The sequence below is a fragment of the Centropristis striata genome, chromosome 17, assembly GCF_030273125.1.
Source record: "Centropristis striata isolate RG_2023a ecotype Rhode Island chromosome 17, C.striata_1.0, whole genome shotgun sequence".
Lineage (NCBI taxonomy): Eukaryota > Metazoa > Chordata > Actinopteri > Perciformes > Serranidae > Centropristis > Centropristis striata.
Genome location: NC_081533.1, coordinates 7894262 through 7914594, shown reverse-complemented (window position 1 = coordinate 7914594; position 20333 = coordinate 7894262). Strand labels below are relative to the sequence as shown.

Below are 20333 nucleotides of genomic sequence, written 5' to 3'. Positions count from 1 at the left end.
TGGGCTTGAAAGCAAAACAATGATTGGTAACCATGATGCCTATTGTTCCAGTGGTGTATGTGGTAGGTATGAGATTATTTTTAAGTTATACGCCAATAAGCCTGTTAAAACCTTGCTCCATTTTTAATGTGACCACATTATGTATCCTGACCGAAGTTATTCCTTCTAGCATAAAACAAGATATTAACTCTAACAAACAAGATATTACAGGTCCTTGTCAGACAGCTTAGTGGGGAGGAAATACCAAACACTGATACAGGTTCACTTTGATTAATGTGTTTACATGTGCCTTTCCGGCACTTTTGCAAATCTTCACATATAATTAACAAAAATCTGACGACTAATGGAGTGCTTGATATGAACTAATCTTTGAGGCGTAGACAAGTCGAGTATTAGAACAAGCCTACAAAGAAATTTATCAAAATATTTTGCTACCACTGTGTGGATTTCACTGACAGATGGCTGTGAAGTTGACAAAGAAGAAAATGTATTGTACAGCTAACATGACAACAGGCACACCAGCTGAAACAAACTCAACCTGCTTCATAACTGGAGTTGTGGAGCAGCACTGCAGAGAAGCACTAAAATAGCTCAAGCTCATGGCTGGAGGGGGAGGATTCAAAAACACAGGCTGCTCCAAAGAACACGAAACAAAGCAGAGCTTCCTCTTCAACACTGGGTCATTAATATCAAATTATGAAACAATTACATAATATGCACTAACAAGCTTCACCGTGCAACAAACATACTGGCATTAAAATAAAGCAACACTTTTTAAGCCTCTTCTACACAATTGTGTTTCTGGTTGCTAGAGCAGCGGCTCTCTGTTCTCTGGTGGGCCACTGCCAACTCTAGGTTAAAATATTCAACACATGTAGACGTGGAGCTGAATGTGTTGGGATTAGTGTCTGCATACCAGCCTCTGTGCATATGTGTGTGGAATGGAGACCATGTTTGCAGAGAGGAAGGGCACTGCTGAGCTGGCTGCTGGTACTCCTGTAATATAGCCACCAGTAATTTGCCCTTGGTTGCTCTGATCAACTTTTAATGGAAGTTAATGATTGTTGCTAAGCAGTAATGCATGGAAAAAGGCTAGTTTATATCAGCTTATACATTCAAGACAAAGTTTTGAGGAAAAAGGATGGCTGGATTTGGAAAAGGAAGAGAGGAGACAGAATGGACATCAAACTCTTTTTCCAAAATGGCATTTTACCTGAAACCTGAGTATGAACTATGACGCCATTTGAGAGATATGCAGCATCATGGTCTTGGCCATGGTCTCTATCAAGTGTGCTATGGAAAGTTGCATCAAGACAGAAACCTGACACTGGGGATTGACTGTACCCCGTGACTTCCAAGGTTCTTGCAAGCCAATACTTGGGCGCCATATTGAAACCCCCACCCAATCTCTGTTAATGGACCACTGCCGAGCTGTAAAGGGCAGAGGGCAGGAGAGGGTCAAAAGAGGAGTGGGGATGACTAGACCATATCCAGCCTTGGTGTCCATATCGCACACTACACTGTGGTTCGTTCACTCTGATCTCTGTGACAACTGCAGTCTCCACAGCTGTAGAATCCTGCCAAATAAGCCTGTATGGTTATCAAGACAAAGCTTTTCTGGATAGTTCTTCTATTGATGCAAATAGAACTAATGTCCTATGATATCTTTAGTTTAATTGAAATTCCATTTAGCATTAAATGTAAGCAGAATAGTTGGTTTCCCTGGATATTGAGAGGTGTGTCACTCCCAGCGAGATGTGTCTATATTCCTTTATCTATCTGGCATTTAGAGATTCTGACACGAGTACACCTTTTCTAATTACCTGACTCCTTTTTGGCATTAAGTTTGCACATGTGCCATCATGCTGTATTAATCTACACTATTCACTATGGGTTGTGTTAGTGCACACCAGATGATGATGGAATGTGCTCATGATCAACTGAAAGTACAAAAAAATAGAATATGCCAACAGAGATAATCTCAAAGTCAAACCCAAAACTGTCATTTCTACACAGAAGACTGTATACCATCCTTGATCACTTAAATTTTTACTAATCTCAAGTAACTACAGTTCTTTTTAAATCTGAATATTGTTTGCAGAAGGTTGACAACAGTATACAGGAACTAGTATGTTTGCTGATAAACAAGAAACATAAGTATTACCTGAACCTCCAGTGGATATTCTCATAATTGCATTGCTTTTTTCATTCTTCACACAGCTACTTTCTTCCCTTTTCACAAGTACAACCAAGCACAAGACCATGCATGCCTTCAAAGGGAAACTATAAAAGTGTATAGAGTGGCCTTCAAAGACTGGTAGAAAAACTTGAATTATTGAGACTAATTCTATTTTAAACAAACGAAGGTATTTATGCTGTCCAAGAATAACTTATTGCTGATATGTAACAAGTAATGGTGACAACTGGCAGGCTACACTTCGCGTACACTGGCAGTTACTGGTACATAAGAGAAAAGGGGTCCTGTTGAGGGGCTGCATGAGGTCAGCAGGCCTACTGCCCATAAGGAAGAGGTGTTACCTGATAAGTGGGTTAGTATTGCTGTCAAGACATGCTCTGCAAGATGATAGGCTTCAGCCACCCATTCGTCAATGGCTTCCACCTCTTTGGAATACGTGCTGTGAAACACACGGGTGCTTTGGGAACATGGAGGATTAGGAACTGAGGTAAAGGAGGACTGCTGTATAGATGCTGCACTGGGGTTAGCTTTTGCCTGTTCAGGAACCTTTGTCTGGAGATATGCTATCCCCTCCTCCTCTTCTTGACTGCTGCCCAGCTCTTTGAGGGCATTGATAGTAAGCTGTTCTTGTTCTAGATCCATCACCATGGTAGGAGGGGAATGGGAAGGAGGCACGCCAGCTTTAGAGAATTTGTTCTCAGAAGGAGTAGCCTGGACAGTGTTGTCAGGTTCTTCATCCTGCCTTGATTTCAGGCACTCTCGCATGAACTCCACAAAGCTATCAGTAGGCTCATGCTCAGTGCTTTCTGGGTTGCTTGTTAAGTCAGGTGCATGGTGACCTTCTTTAGTGTCCTCCTGGATCTTTGAGACACTTTTCTGTGCAGGGAGGGAGTTGCCATTTGCCATGGTATCGGTTATGTCAGTGGTCACGTTCTTATTGAAATCTTGCTTGTTGATGTTGTTAAGTGTTTCACTTTGGAAAGAAGAATATGGGTCTTGGGGATATTCTCTTAGAGATGGCTGACCAACTGGCTTGGGGAAGGCTTCGTTATCATTCTCTGTAGTAAAATCATCCAGATTTTGACCGCTCACATTCAGTGCTTCGACGTGGATTTGAGAAGGATCAGAAAGAAACCGCTCCTTAGCATTGTTTAACACTTTATCATCAATGTCATCCAAGGGGGAGGATGCGTCATAATCATAATCAAATGACTGTCGGTCATATATATCATCTTGCATGAAGCTGGTTTTAGAGAGGGAAGCCTCCTCCACATAGGCCTCTTTAACAGCTGTGTTGCTCTTCTCGTCCACCTTGGATTGTGTGTAAGGATTTGTCTCCATGAATGCAAGCTCAGTCTTGCAAGGCTTAACCAGGATATCTTGCATTTCATCTGACCACTCGTCATCATTGTCTGGGAAGTCCACATCTTCATTTGAGACCATGAAAGGGGAGGATTCATCATTTACTTTACTGGAAGTGGGGTGATTTCTTTCAGGTTGTGCTTGATTGGGTAGGGCCTCAGGTTTTGATGTAGCTTCCTGATGTTTCGTTTCAGGAAGAGATGTGAGGATGTTGTGTTTCGGTGAGTATTCGGCATCGGAGTCCACAGGCGACGATGGAGGAGAGTAGCCTTCCATAAATTCAGTTTCTATGGGGCGTGTTTTAGGAGGTTGATTTTTACTGTCCTCTGACTCTGGTTCTGGGGTTTTTGTAGCCTCCATAGCTGGGTCTTTTACAGCTTCATAATCCTCATCTACTTCAAGCTCCATTTCCATCTCCTCATCACTGTAATTTGGCTCATCAGTCTCAATAACATTTATTGTTGGAACCTGCATTAACTTCCTCTCCGACTTTGGTGGAGGAGACTCCATTTCCTCATTGGGAATATTGGGAGCTGCAGAAGCAGGGGAAGGATCTTTTGATACTGCTGGATCAGAAGATGGAGGAGCCACAGATGCAGGAACAGTGACACCATCCTCAATGACAGTGTCATCTGACTCTCCTGAGCTGTCAGCTTCACTTGCCTCCGGGGGCTCCAGATCTCCAGTCCATGTGGTCTTCTTATCATCTGTAATGTTCTGTTTAGCATCTGTGCCAACTGGTGGTTGGACAGGAGGATAATGGGATTCAAAGCCTGCAGGAGGTGCAGGCGAAGCGGGAAGCACTGGATCAAGATTTGTTGGAGCCTGGGCACCTGGTTTTTCCTGCTGATCCCACATATAGGCTGTTGGCAAAAAGCTCAGGTCAAACTCAGTCTCCTCTTCGACACTCTGCTGCTTCTGTGCATCACTGAACTCATCCTTCAGTTTTGGAGCTTCAGCAGGAGAATCCATGAAAGCATCAGGGACACCAGCAAAGGCAGCAGGAGCACCAGGTATAACTATGTTGGCATCCTTCTCCATCTTTGATATTACATTGTCTGAAGTCAGGGTGCCTTTAATTAAAACTACACTGTCAAAGTCTGGCACAGGAGGCAAATGAGCCTTCATCCACTCTTCAGTTTCTTCAAATTCATTCACTTGTCTGAAATCTCCAAGTACTTCAAAGGGGGATTCCGGTGACTCCTGATCAGCAGAACTGCCCTTTTTCTGGACAGTTGGTGTAATTTTCTCAGTGGAAGACTTGGTGATCTCAGTGAGAGATTTGGTGGTGATCTCAGTTGGAGATTTGGTGGTGGTCTCAGTGGGAGATTTGGTGGTGGTCTCAGTGAGAGGTTTGGAGATCTCAGTGGGAGATTTGGTGGTAGTCTCAGTGAGAGGTTTGGAGATCTCAGTGGGAGATTTGGTGGTAGTCTCAGTGAGAGGTTTGGAGATCTCAGTGGGAGATTTGGTGGTAGTCTCAGTGAGAGGTTTGGAGATCTCAGTGGGAGATTTGGTGGTGGTCTCAGTGGGAGATTTGGTGGTGGTCTCAGTGGGAGATTTGGTGGTGGCCTCAGTGGGAGATTTGGTGGTCGCCTCAGTGGGAGATTTGGTGGTGGCCTCAGTGGGAGATTTGGTGGTCTCAGATTTGTCATAGTGGCGGTCTCTGAAGTGAGAGAAACCTCCATCATTTCTAAAATCAGGTTCCTTCTTTTTGGCAGCTAGAGCCTCCAGTGCCTTTATTCGCTCCGAAACAGGAGATGTCTTTATCGGTGAATCTGGTTGTCCATCTGGCGGCCCTGCTTCACTACCGTAATTACCAGGGGTGAATGAGCCAGGTTGAGAAGGAAAGCGAAGGGATGTTGCAACACCTTCGCAGGGCTTGTCAGAGCCCACTCTTTTGTCTGCATCGGAGTGTATGAAGAACGACAGCGTAGAGGAAAAAGGGGAGGTCATAAATCACAAACACGAAACTCCCATGCACTTCTAATATTTTTCAGCGAGGCCTTAATATTGCAGCCCAAGCATTCATGCATTGCATCATGGAAATATAAGGCAGAATCACATAATGGATGGGATCTTCAATTTTTGCATGCTGCTCTTAACTACTCCACAAAGTTGCCATCAAGCAGCACTCAGTATGGCAACTTAAATTATCTGAATGATCGGATGAAGTAGCAAATAAAAGAAAACCTCACTGATTTCACGACATGGCTATGCGACTGCACGTCAGGTGCAAAGTGTATATGGCTTTGCTCTTCACTTGTAGGTTTGAAAGCAGTTTCTTTTCGACATTGTTTGACTTGTAGTAGTATACAACAATTAATTAATATATTCACATGTCACTATTAATCATTATTTGAAGAGGTTTTGATTGGAAACTCATCTGTCCACAAATGCAGCTAAAATGAATGACAGTGTCCTTTTGTTCATTGAGTCAAATCAACCATCAACTATTGTTGTCCTCGTTGCATGTAGGCTGAGCTGTGACTTGCCCTCTAAGTATTTTTTGTTGATGTGTAAAGTTGTATTATTTTTCAATTATCTGGGAAATCTACTATTACTGAGACTACTTCTTTCAAGACAAAATCCCTTGTCAATTTTACAGAAAACAAAATACAAATATCACTAAAAAAAACAGAAGGTTAAAACTGCTGACACTCAATAGTCCTAACAGCAACTTCATGAAAGCTGCATACGACCCCTTCAACAGAGAATACCATGAAATAATACAAAACTTAAGTACTGCACAGGAATGAAATCTAAAAAGCCATCTAAAAAACAAGGCAAAGGTCAGAAAGATAAAAAAAATGCCTGTACCTACTCCTCAGAACCTTTTTCTACTATAACGGTGTATAATATTATAATCTGTTTTCCTTCATTGTCTACAATAGAGGGTGGCCCAATCTCTGCACTGTTGACGACCTCATCTGACAGTTTGGATTTAAATAATAGATCTTTCAAAAATGTACAATTCACCAGTAGGTTCTATGTAATTGTTTTTCCATAGATACCCATAGATATCTATGGAAAAACACCAAACACTACCTACTGACCTGCTTCTGTAACACATGCAAAAAGCTTTGGGTTTGCTGATTTTAAATTGTGTCAAGATATTAATTTTTCTATTTCTAATTTTGTTCTAGCTGTCTATGTGCAAAAGCCAAGTAGGTGATGTCCAATAGAAAAAGGGAAGGAGACAGAGCGTAGCAGCAGACTGTAATAACTCATGACTGTAATTTGGCAGTACCTGCTGAGTTTAGTTGTGTCAGGTCTTAAAGATGTGGGTATGGGCCAGGTTCGATTGTTAATCTTAAACCTGTGCAATGCTGAGAGAGGTGTAACGGATGAAATTTTGCTTCATCCACTCCCTCTACAGATCTCCATTGCTGTTACAATCAGTGACAAGGAGCTACATAGCTAACACACTGTGATGGAAAACTTTTAAGTTTAATTGTGCAAAAGGCGGGTCATAAGCCAAGTGCACAGTTTTCCTTCATAACATTTCAGGAAGTGGATAACTCCAACACAAAGCTTTCCACATATTGTTTTCAAACACAACAGGAAAGAGGGTAAAGCTAAAAAATGTCTCAATCAGAACATGCGGAAGAGTGGCGTTCATTTTTGTTGGCTGTTGTTGGTTTTCTTGCAACATAATTAGGATTTGTTAACTGCTTATAAAATCAACCAAATTATGTAATGTTCTGATACAATAATGGTGAAAGTATGCCAAAAGTTAGATAATACTGCAGTTTCAGTGCTGTTAATCAGGTCATTTAAACACCACTATTTCCTCAGCCACACAGCTGAGGAGGCGTCTACAGTCACTCTGATGGTGGGGCCCCCCTTCCAAGCCATGTGGCCCCTAGCTATCCTGAAGGCCACAGAATGTTCTGAGCAACTGTTCCAACAATCACATGATCCCTTTCAGCACCAATGATCTCCCATGTCACATCAAGTCACTACGACAGGGAATTGGCAGCAATTTTAGGAAAGAACCTTCAGCTGCCCAGCTCAACCTGGACACCACCCTTCCAACTCATTTAACAACTGACTAACACAACTTTAACCAGCAAGTACGACTAATTTAAAAAGCTATTTCAAGATCCATTAGTTTAACTACTAAAAACAAGGTCCAGATTTTTCCTACTTTAAGTGAACCTTGCAATGTCAGCATGATCCCATGACCCCACCCCTCCCCTGCCACTGTATAGACAGACTTTTCCACTGATGCCCAAATGACTGGTCCACTTTGTCTTGGACTGCCACCTCCCCTGCACCACAATACAATGCCTTGTTCAAACTAGGCCACATGAATGGACTTTCCATCTCGCCAACAGCATTGTAGTCCTTTGGCTCTGCACTAGTAAACAAATTCCAAAACAGCTCGTGCTCTGAGAATAAATCCATAGACTTTCTACTGAGCCAGGGCTACTTGATGACAACCTAGACTTCCAGAGGGACGATAATTCAAGAGTGGCTTCATGAACATGGTTGAGATAAAGCTGTAAACAACTTTGCTTTGTAACAAGCCCCTACTCAAGTGCCATCTGCCAAATTAGGCCTCATTGGCCTTCCACATCTGATTTATGCAATCTGCTCTCTGCAATAACTGGAGATGAGTGGTTATGTTTATTGGCTTGGTATCAAAATAAACTGTTAAAATTAGCAAAAACCTCTTTCTACCCTGAACATGAAATTTCATCACGACATTGGAATAGGTTTATGTGACAAAATAATCTTATTAGGTTTGGTGGTATACCACAAAACGACCAAAGTTCACCAGTGAAGGCATTTACTTTGAAATCCCAGACAATGATTTACTGATAAAATACTCTAATGTATAAGCCAAGTCAGATATCCCTGCTGAGAATTAGATGAGTCAAGTAAGAGTTCAAATTCCACAGGGTACATCCACATCTTGTCATTCCTCACTTAGTAAATAGACTGGATGCCTATGGCGTGTGTGTATAGGTAAAATGTGACTAAGAATACTTTGTGGCTAATGTCATCATCTATCCTAATCTATATCTATCCTATTAACTATTTAACAAAAATACTTCTTCATAGTATTGTCTACATTTGTTCACACAAGTAGACTTCTAAAACTGATGAAAATCAATGCACAAAAAGAATTGGAAAATAAAGAAGCATAACCGGTAAAAGAAAACCTACTTTTTAATGCTTAAGCAAGGATGTGAGACATGCACAAAGCCTACAAAGCCAAAGCAGATAGTAGGGTAGAGGGCGAGTGAGCAGCCGCAGGCAATGGCAGGCCCAGGGCGCTGGGCGGTGGATGATATCTCCAGTGCCACTCATCCTCTGGGGCCCGGTTGCTACTGGGGCTGAGGGGAGCTTGGGTCTGGATACTAGGGCATCAGGAAGCTGGTGCCCCCCGGGACACCAACCTGATCCATTTTTAGGTTTCGGCTCTTGTGCGCACAATGTGAACTTGAACTTCTCTGCTTTCTTAAAATAAGGTGGCAATCTTGGGATTATCTTGAACCTACAGTGAGTGCTGCTGACCTAAATAATGCTTGCTAGCAGGCAGTAAAAACTGAAATGGATCAGACTGCTAGCAGCTGCAGAGGTATGGTTTTACAGGTTTAATTCTGGGTGGTTGTAAAGATTCTGGAGATAGACGACAACAAGCAGCAGTGAATCCTGAAACAGACAAATACTTTGATGTGTGTATTGACTGCTGGAGATTTAATTTGATCAAGTCAAGGCAACTGAGGCACATAATCTAACATGTACAGAGTGTAAATATCTGCATAAGCTGCCAGCTGCCCTAACAATAAACTAACAATGTAACCTGTCAATAGGTCAAGATGGCTATTTACAGCATGAGCTAAAAAGGTTACATCTCCAGTTGCAGCGGGGGTTGGGAGTCCTCGAGAAAATTACCAATACCATATGTCATTGAAAACAGGAGGAGCAGTGCTGCTCAGCTAACTTACAAGAAGTGCAGTAACTGGGGGTCAGCGGTGTTGGGAACAGATGGAACAGCATGGCAAGGTTTGGAGGAGGAGGGGTGGATGAACACCGATCGAGTCGGGAAAGGATCTAGTTAGGATTGGTTAGGACCGTAGTACGCCATGTTGTTGGTTTCTTTGCAGGTTGGTTCTATTTGTATTGGAGTCTTACGAGCAGGAGAGGGGCACTAGAAAGAGGGATGAAGTAGAGCAGTACAGCAGCAGGCCAGCGAGAGAGTACAGGACAGAGGGAGAGAGCAGGCGAGCAGCGTAAGAGAACCATACACTTGCCTTGAGGAGACTGAATGAGAGATACAGGCGAAGAGGAAAGAAAGGAATCTGAAAAAATAAAAAGGACAGAAGAATGATCATCCTAGAAGAAGAAAAGAAGTCCTATCCACTAAACCCATATAAATAAAGGCAGTCAAATCAAGAGAAAAGGAGTTAACTTATCCAGCCTTAACAACTTTATAAAAGAAAACGACTTCACACTAAGACCAAAAAATACTAATGTTAACAGAATTGCCCCATGCAAATGCTGTCATTTTCTACAGTAAATCTACAAAGAACTTTAACACATGCACTTATATTTGCTATGCAGGCAAAACCAAGTCAGTTTCATTAAGAAGCAGACAAAAGCACTTTTCACTTTGCTCTAGTGTTGCTATGAGCAAACAGAAGTGCTTTGCCCAAATTAACTCCAACCAAAAGACCACCATTTCTTTTACAGTACTTAAAGGGTTTATGTTGTTACAATATAGAAACTAGCAGAAAACAAAGATTTCATGTATACTATATAGCTTAAAGTATGTGGACAGCCGTGTCCAACAACCCTGTCCTTTAGTCTTAGGGTTGTTTTTTAATGGTTAGTTAAGGGAAATCTTAAGGCTAAAGCATACAATGATCCAGTGTTCTTCCAACTTTTTATCACCAGTTTGTGTTTGGCCTTTTCCTGTTGCAACACTGTCAACACTGTCCCCATTCTTCCCAGTTCAGTGTGGAAGAACTGGACTGGCCTGCACAGAGCCCTGACCTCAATCCCATTCAACACCTTTTAGATTAACTGGAATGCTGATTGCAGACGGGCCATAGCCCCAAACATCAGTGTTGAACCTCACTAACGCTCCTATGTTTGAATGGGTCTCTCTGATTGCGACGTCAAATGGGAAGCCTGAGACCAGAAGAGTGAAGGCTGGACTGTTAGGGGTCTACATGCTCCTGGCAAAGTAATGCAACAACTCCTATCTCATGTTTGAGGATGTTACATCTTCAAAGGTGAAGACAAAGTCATTCAGAGATCACACCTTATCCCACTATCTCATCAGACTGGTTGGGAATGTTGGGTAGAAAAATATCTTGAGTCATGGCTAAGTACTGAAGATGGGCGAGAGTTTCAGGTTAACTAAGGGAGGTGCAGCGTCTCCCTTCAGTTCTGCTCAGTGGCAGTTTCTCAGGCTGGGTAGGTTGGTGTTGGTGTGCCCTTGCAGTGCAACATTCCTTCTCTCAGACTCATATGTGAACGAGCCACACCTTCACTTTTTACCAACAATGCCAACTCTTGTGTTTCCACGTTTTTAGAGATCAAATGGTAGGGGTTGAAGTGAGAAAGCTACAAGAAGATACTGGCCACTATAAGATATATAAATGTCATGTCCCTGTGCTCATTAAAAAATAAAGACATGCATAAATGTCATGGTTCAACAAAGCCAAAGCATCACATTATTTGAAGAATGGATTTTTGAAAGACAAGCAAAAAAATTATGGACATGGGCATTTTCTGTAAAGAGCTGATGACTGAGGTGAAGCTGTGGAAATGAAACAGAAACACACCAACATACAGATCTGAAGAGAAATGCACATGACTGCATGTCAAAAACAAAGCTGAACAGATATATGTTACGATGCAGCCAGAGAAGAGAGAAATATAAATGAGCTCATGGATCGGTCTGCTTTAAAGATTTTATGACAATTCCCAATTTACAATACCAGAAGACACGGAACAATGCTAGCATCCCACTGGTGTTGTGTTTCTTTCTTGCTTGAGAAAGAAATACATGGCTCTTTAGCTGCAGGATTTTTCACTCTCTTTGGCAGAAAGTCACCATCTTTGTTATGCTGGGCTTACACAAAATGATTTCCACAGTCCTAGACTAAAAACTGAAAGTCTTTAGTAAATCTAGGAGTTTTACTGGAGTCACAGCGCTCCCGTCATCTCCATGGTTAAGCTTAAGGTAGTAATCTGCTCTGTTTCATATCAGTCTTTTCCTTGTCTTGGGTTTGGATCATATCAAACGTGTTTGATATTATCTCAAGTCTCAGTGACGCAACACAATCACCAACCAATAGATGAGTGGGGGAAAGGTCCCCGGTTCCAGACCGGCCAGTAAAACCACTTCCACTGGAAAAAGGAACATCACAATAATGATAGTAAGCTCAGTCCTCAATAAAAATATACTGATGTCAAATATTTAGATGTTTCTTAGTAAAGAGAACAGTAAGGATAGCCAGTTAAAATGTATAGGGGGTGCATAGTAGGTAAAAGCTGCTAAAAGAATCTAGTTGTAGTCTTGTAAATAGTGACCCTGAAAGATTGACAGTCGGTCAAAAATCTCAGTGTGAGACTAAAAACTCTAAACACTTGTCTTTAGATGTGAGCAGGTGTGCGCTGAGAGTCTCCCAGGAGTCTTTTCCAAATCTTTTTTAAGTCTTCTGATGTATAGGGAGCATTAGTGTGTATGTCATTGTCAGTTTATCAGGGTAGCTGGAAATTGGGCTAAAAGAGATTTGTGGATCTTGTGGACCAAAACAATGAGCTAAAACAGACTCAATGGTCTGTAGAGCTGAGGGGAACTGTAGGGGGGCTGATAATTACCTCTGCCACAGGTAAGCAGGAAAAACACAGACACATTGGAAGGGTCAAAAGAGTACGGTCATTGGGTACGGTCATTGGGACCATTGTTAAAGCATAAGCTTTAAAGCGTGTAAAAATAAAATAAATGTGAGAAGGGGCTGGAAGCACATGAGCAGTGCGAGCTGGTGCCAACTCAGCAGACACCATCGCTAGTTTCAGCATTAGGGATGTAAATCACTCATTTTTATCACAATACGATATTGATCCGATTCTTTAGAAAACAACCCGATATTTGCTGATATCAGAAAGTCTGCCACAAGACAATGCTTTTCAAATCAAATCAGTGGCGTGTGGCTGATAGGAGACAATGTCATGTGCCAATTAATCACTGTTATTTATATCAACTCCATACGATGTTGATCCAATTCTTTGGACAACAACCAGGTATTTGCTGATAGAGAGTTTGCCACAAGACAATGCTTTTCAAATCAAATCAGTGGCATGTGACTGATAGACAATGTGCCAATTAATCACTGTTATATTTATATCAACTCACAAAAAGCAAATAAAATATGATTTGACAATTTCACTGAACTCCTCCAGACATCTGAATAAAAATCAATTTATTCTGTTTGGAGGACAACAAAATAAAGGTGGAATTTCAAAATAACAGCATATCTTGAAGATGATGTTTGTTGATCATGGAAAGGATATATCAATACAGATGGCTGTATTGTTACAGCCTTATTTGTCATCTGGTTTATTGTCTTCATTAGAAGAAACATCATTGAGTCTGCAGACTCAGATGAGAGTCTTCTGGGCACCAGTATAGGTGACTGGCAGACAAATCACAATAGTGTAGTCCGAAACTTTGTTGTCTGGTTTGTAATTAGCTTGTAAAAATACAATATCGGCTTCATTATTACAGTGCTTTTTCGCTCGCTGTATAGGATGCCACAGGAATGACTTCTTAAAACAGGAAGTAAGTTAGTATTTTAGCACCCTGGGGTCTATCCTCTCAGACTCAATGAGGATTTTGAATGGGTTTTTGGTTAGATGTCTGAAATAAGGTCTGTTGTTAACAAGCTGAACAGATGTTCACGTTTTGTCGTAAAATATGTTAGTTAATAACCCCACTTGTAAATTGTTTTTTGTTTTTCTTAAAAAGGCGGTTGCTAACAAGTGTCTAAAAGAGACTACAGTGGTGGTCGGGGATTATAAACGTCATCACGCCAGACACGAACAGGAACTCTCTCACTAGTCCTCCTCACAGCCTCACAGCCTCTAGTTGTGTTTTTCCAGCTCGTGCAAACTCTTGTAGATTGGAGATTGTGTAAAAAATGTATTAGGCTACGGATTAGCTAGCTTGTCAAAACCGCTGGTTAGCTTGGCGGAGAGTGACTATACAGTAGTCACGTAGAAGTCATGTGACCATGGTGTAGTTATTTATAGCATAACGTTAGCTTTTTACTTTCGTCGGCTGCATTAAGACTTCAAACATGATAAAAGTGGTGTTCATTTGTGAAGATTATCCTGCTGAACAAAACGTGTCAGCATCAGAAACGTGTGTTTGCTACAGATCTTATTTTCTGAAATGATCCAAAATCCAATGCAAAAACCCCATAGGCCCATTCTCAATAGACCCCATCGTGATGCTACTTCTGGGTTGGCCTACAAAAATATGTCATTTTGTCTACTCTCTATTCACAAGTCCATGCTGTGTTGAAGCTTCCAGGTTTCTTTTCTGGCTTTTTGTTGGCCACCAAAGTTGTGAGGGGGCATGTTTGATGTCAGATTTTAACTATAGGCACAGACACCACCTCCCTTAAAAGCCAGTATAGTCAAGGTCAGACACATTTGAGTGGAGAGAATTGTCAATATATAAATTCTTGATTCCTGCAGTTTAAAGATATCTTGTCAAATTGGTGTCTGGGACAAGCATGAGACCACTTGCAGTCAGTGTGCATTACAAATACTACAGTTCTTCTGGCAAATCTGTCACTGGGAGACATGAGCTGGAAGTCTCTGCCACTGTGGCCTCAGGCTTCTTAAGCTCATCTCCCAGTGGAAATGATGGCGCAGGGCGGGTCTAGTGCCATGCCTGGCCTGCTGCTGCAGCTATCCTGTACTGTCCACCCCTGAGGGCTATCTGATTGCCTGTGTGACCTCGGTGATATGGTCGGCTCCAGCAGGGAGTGGAGGGAGGAGGGCCTTCTTGGCAAGTGCAGAGAGAGAAGGGGGGCTGAAAGAACTCTGTGTTCCTTAAAGCTACAAAACTAAAAAAGGTGGGGTTTGGTGCCTCCAGCTACAGTAAAGGTTAGTCTGCTCACATTTGAACATTCTTATGAGGAAATATGATCACAGAGACAGCTGAACGGGTTACCACAGGATTGCTGATAAGTCTGACGCTGCAACAATGTGTGTAATCAGGTCTAAAGTACAGCAAAAAAGCACAGTCTGAGGCTGAGATTACACACAATGCAGCAATACAGAGACTGATTCCAATCTGATGCAATGTAGTTTGAGAAATGAGGTCCTCATTTTGAAGTGTGCCACTTCCTTTGTGACTAGTGTCACTCATCAGTGTGCAAGTCAAGTGAAATGGGCCCAGCTACAGACAGAAGCTGGGAAGGCAGAGCAGGCCATCTGGTAAGAGTAATAGAAACCTAGTGTAGATTACCGTGGTTTATACTATCATAATAATATAATACTGCCACTATTGTCTGTGGCAGTAGTTCAGGATACACACATGTGAACAGAATGCAAGTGCAACACAAATACAAATTTTTTTTTAAAGACTTACTGTTTTTATTGACGAATTATTTCAACTTGGTTGTTTTTGGATCAACAGTAAGCTATCCTCATTACAAAGCCACACTTCCTGAATAGGGCTGGGCGATATGGCCCTAAGAGAATAACACCATATTTCAGGGTATGTTTGCGATAACGATATTCTTGATATTACAAAAAATATAGAAAATATGACTTTTTTTGTCTGTATAAATAAATAAAAAACGAAAATCAATCATACATCTAAAATGTGGTGTAAATTGCAAGTCTCAAAAGTTGCCAATTACAAAAAAAAAAATCACATTTATCCCTTGAGCCATAGCAAATAATTAAAAATAACCATCTACGGGGTCCGGGAGCATTGCCCCCCTGGAGAATTTGTTTTCATAAAAGCCCAAATTTGTTGCCTCTCACACATTTAAATACCACTTTTCCATCATATACACTGATCTTATCATTGCATATTTTAATTAATTAGGGCATCTTATTTTGACAGTCTGCTGAGCAACGACAACACAACGCAAAATATGAATAGTGTAGATATACTTTCAGTAGGTTGAAATGTGATGTTAGTGCAGCACATGAGACTCTGGCGGGCCGACATGGTCTAGGTCATTAATGGAAACAACTCACGCCACTACGGAAAGAAGCAGGAATGTTGCCAATATCATGATTTGCAATTATTTTACTCATAATAAACCCCAATATTATAAGGCACACCCCTATTCCTGAATATGTTTCAAATGAAGAACTAGTAGTGCGTTTGATGCACAACATGATGACAGCATGTTGAGTTGTATTGACAGTAGCTTCACTAATTACAAATGCACAGTGAAGGCAACTTTAAACAACAAACTTTAAAAATACGTTTCTGTCATTGTAGCGATAGCATACCTGCAGAAATGTGCATCATGCTTAATTTATAAACATAAAAATATTTTTAATTAACAGCAAATTAAAACAGAAGCAGATCAGAGAACAGGAGGCTTCTTTCTAAAATATGATGAATGGGAATTGGGCTTAAAGACATTTCTCAGATGTCAGCCTGTTTCCAATTAAGGCCGGCTTCTCTTTGCAGCTCAAATAAAGAAGTATAATTAAATAATGCTATTTGAAAATAAAATATTATATTATTATATTATATAACATCTCAGGGAGGGAAGGTTCAAAGCAACACAATGAAGCGTTGTAATCAGTTCTGCCTAAAAATAGTCAGAAAATTACTGACAGATGAACCCAAAACAAAAGCATTAGTTATAGAATAGGCTACATGATATGAAAAAAATTTGAAACTGTTAAATATCACCACAACAAAGTTACTTGTGATAAATAAATATTTACTGTATGCTCAGGTTTGCCTTTCTGATGCTTCCAGTATACTGCGAAGATTCTGCATACTGTTTGTTGAATAACAATTAAAAGGAAATCATTTTTAAAAATTTTAACACAAAAGGAACCATTAAAAAAAAGAATAGTTACACTTTATAGTGAACTTTTCTCACCCTCTGTCATGATGTTTATCATAGAAGTTGATATAGCGATGACACTAAAATTAACTATATTGTGTAACCATGCTATAAATGATTCATCATTCACAATACAATTTTTAATTTTGTTGGTTTTATTTTAATCCACAAACAGTGGTTCTCAAATGGGGGTATGCGTACCCCTGGGGGTACGTGAAGGCACTCCAGGGGGTACGTGAGATTCTAAAATATACATTTAAAAAGTAGCATCCATGCAAAAATCCTTAAAAATAATTATAAAATAATTATTTCATAAATATTTTAGGAAAATATAATTATAAGTTCATAAAATTAATTCTATATTCAGTAGGCGTTTCAATTTAATTCTCCTAAAAACCCAGAGTCTCCCCCATACCAGGATGGTTGGACCCAACCTGTCATATATCATATAGTTTTAAATGGTTATATGCTCACTGTTTTTACTACATTAGTTTGAATCACTACATTTTAGTGATGAGAAATATTTGCAATAAATTTAGTCATGGATTATTAACATTTAAAATGTTTGAAATTGTCTTTTTTTTCTTCAAATGTTTAAATTTTGTATGTGTTTATCAGTTCCAAAGTTTAATAAATCAGACACTGATGGCACAGCGCTCTGTTTTTAACTCTTTTTTTTTTTTCCAACCAAAAATGCTTTGCCCTGGTTATGGGGTACTTGGCTGAAAAAATATTTCACAGGGGGTACAACACTGAAAAAAGGTTGAGAACCACTGCACTAAAACACAGATATTCACTAATCCTTAAAAGTTGAAGATAAGTTCCCTGCATTGCCAACCCCAAAAATATGTTATGGTTATAAATATATGTCCAAGTAGGAACACATCTACATTGTCTTTCAGCCCGACACGGTTGCACAGTTGAGTCCAAAGCCCATAGTTAGAGGTGACTCAGCAGTGCTGTAATGACTAAGGTTTGCAGCAGGCAATGTCTGCTATCTGTTCTGGAATGTTCTTTTGTTTTTTTTAAAAAGGGATGAGTTTGTTCAGGGTTGCCAGAAAACTATTCATTTTAACTCAAACTATTCAACAGCCTGTTTCCTGGAGTCTGTGTTAGCAACTGTCACACAAAAGCTAGCTGTAATCAACAAAAACTAGCCCAAACTGAAGCTCATACAGTAAAAGACCATGCCTGTGTAGAATTATTAAAATATACAATAGGAATGCAAGTTTGGTGAATAATCTATCACGCATCAGTTACTATGATTCAACTCGCTCATGGCTGGTCATTTTCAAAGAGGCACCATCCATAATTGTTGACTAATAGAGTACAATATGATTATATCAGATAATAATTTGGTCATTGTTGTCACAAGTTTTTAATCCTACGGAACATCGCGTGATTGTGAGCATGGAAATAATCATGGTGCGAAAGGCTTTCTGATGTGAATACATGTGCTTCCTTTTGCGTCCCAGTAGATTTTATAATAATCTTTTTATCTAATTTTTGCTTTCCATGCTTATCAACTTCAAAACCAAATGCGAGTCAGTGAGGCGTCATGTGCCACACCCTGCCACATCCAGTTGACGCCCATGACCACATGTGCTTTAATTCTTCAAAGCCTCCAAATCCTTTTGATTAACACAACATGGCTTTGAAGGATTTTCCAGTGGCTCACATGTAGTGGCTGATTAAATCATGGAGTTCAAATCAGAAAGCTTTACATATGCACACAAACATACACACAGGCAGTGATTGTGAAGCTGCCACTCCCTCAAGCACAATAACCTGTCAATAAGGCCCTGGGAGAGAGAACACAGGCCCTTTGTTTTAATTTGGCTCATTGAACTGTGAAGTCTGGAAATGTAAAAAGATGGAAAACCTGCAGGTAGTACTAGTCATTAAACAGGCCTGAATGATGCTACTAAAGCTCTTTGGGGCATCATGTTTTGTTCTGGGACTGTTATCATTATCAGGACACAAAAGGGTGATGCGCCTTTAAGAGTCCTCCCTTCACTGGCGGTTGCCCAGTAACAATGCATCTGCAGTGCAGCGCATCGCAACATTTAGCTCCCATAACGCCTTGTCACCCTAAAACGTAGTTGTATAAAAAAAAGAGTCATGTAATGTGTAATTACTTCTCAACACATGCCCATATATGGTAGAACACAATATAAGGCTATGTTAACAGTCAGTAGGATATATACTTCGATTCGGCAAGCAAGTGTACTAAGAAGCACGTATTTTAATAACATTTTTTTTGTATTTTTCCTCCGAATTAGCCCTGCTAATCACGCAGGATATAAAACACTGTCACGGTGTCAACCCACAACGCTGCCGAATACAGTGTTGTAGGTGAATGACTTACCTCATGCTCTATAACTCTCTATGGACAGTGTTTCCGCTTATCAGCCATGCCACTTAAAACTGACAGCTTCATAAAAGAGGTTTTGTATGGCGGTAGAGACGGCCAGGGGCAGGCCGGAGCTACAGACTGGTAGCCGTGTGTCCCATTAAGGGAGCAGCTACCACAGGTGTTTCCTATTACAGCTGAAACAGGCTGAAACAACCACGCACAGGTTAACAACAGACACAAGGCTGTCTACATTACAATGGCTACAGGTCAACTTGAATTGTTGCATTATGGTACTGACGTCTATTGAATCATTAGTGGCTGTATATAACAACGAGACATATGGTTTAATAGTGATTCGTGTTAAAACAATAACTTAGCTATCTATCTTGATGTTATGCTGTTTCTTACCGGATAGCTTTGATTCTTTGGCAGCAGCTGAGTTCTGTCCATCGGCAATCCCTTGCGACGATGATATCTGGGCGGACTGAGTCATTGGATCCATTTTACTGTAGTTTCAAGGCGGTAAAATGTCTGTCGTCTCAGTTTAAATGGTCGTTTACTGTCCTTTGAAGACGTATGTGTCGTCTGACTTTCCTCAAATTACCCCAAGAGTGGGACTCTGCTCCGCACCTTGTGTCACCGTCCGAGCACTGACAGACCAGCAGAGATGGAGGGAACAAGGCGGACTATGGAGGAGGGGACAACATGTCGGGCTGTGACGCCTTCAATGTCTCCCATTAGGCTCCGACATTTCAGACTCCAACCACATAAATACGACTTGTATATACGTTCAAGTACAATAACACAAAACTAGGACATTGTTTTATTTACCACTACTTGTTGACTTGCCCTATGTAATTTTCAAAATGTACCCCAGGAACCCTTGTATCAGTAAAATTCAACTGTTCGAGACGGGATTTGTCGTTTGGTGGTGAAATTCTTAAGCGATCAAGAAATGTTCGACAGTATTTGAAAGCATCCAGAGGAATATTCCTGAACACAGACACCATGTTATACCCATAGATAAGGTTATACCATGGCTTCTCAACCTAATGTGGCATTCTGTATTCCGACCGTTAGCTGTCATGTCGTTGAAAAGAGCCATTATGACATTTTCCAGTAACTGATACCAAAATGTTTAAATAGTTATTGAAAAAATATAGATAATTATGGTTTGGGTGCATAACCTGCTGTGTATTTGAGCTGTTTGTAACAAAACCAGCCCACATTGATAAAACTCGTTTTAAAATCTTTGATAAAATAATAAATAACGGCTGCAGTATAATTTATACAAGCCGTTACTGTGTGGATTTTACTGTGGCTTGTTTTCCATTATGTA

General features: G+C 40.6%; 1 protein-coding gene across 3 annotated transcripts in view; it reads right to left on the bottom strand.

The window, feature by feature from the left end:
• Positions 1–19974, bottom strand: part of rtn3 (reticulon 3) — a 41876-nt gene extending 21902 nt beyond the window's left edge. The window contains exons 1-3 of one of the 3 annotated variants that reach the window (XM_059355483.1): positions 19403–19974; positions 9823–9870; positions 2539–5460 (exon numbers count right to left, since the gene is read on the bottom strand). In XM_059355483.1, coding sequence (XP_059211466.1) covers positions 2539–5460; positions 9823–9870; positions 19403–19496 — 3064 coding nt within the window. In that variant the 5' untranslated portion in view covers positions 19497–19974. The remainder of the gene's footprint in view (positions 1–2538; positions 5461–9822; positions 9871–19402) is intronic. The other 2 variants (XM_059355480.1, XM_059355482.1) reach the window with 2 other exon arrangements.
• Positions 19975–20333: the final 359 nt, after the last annotated feature.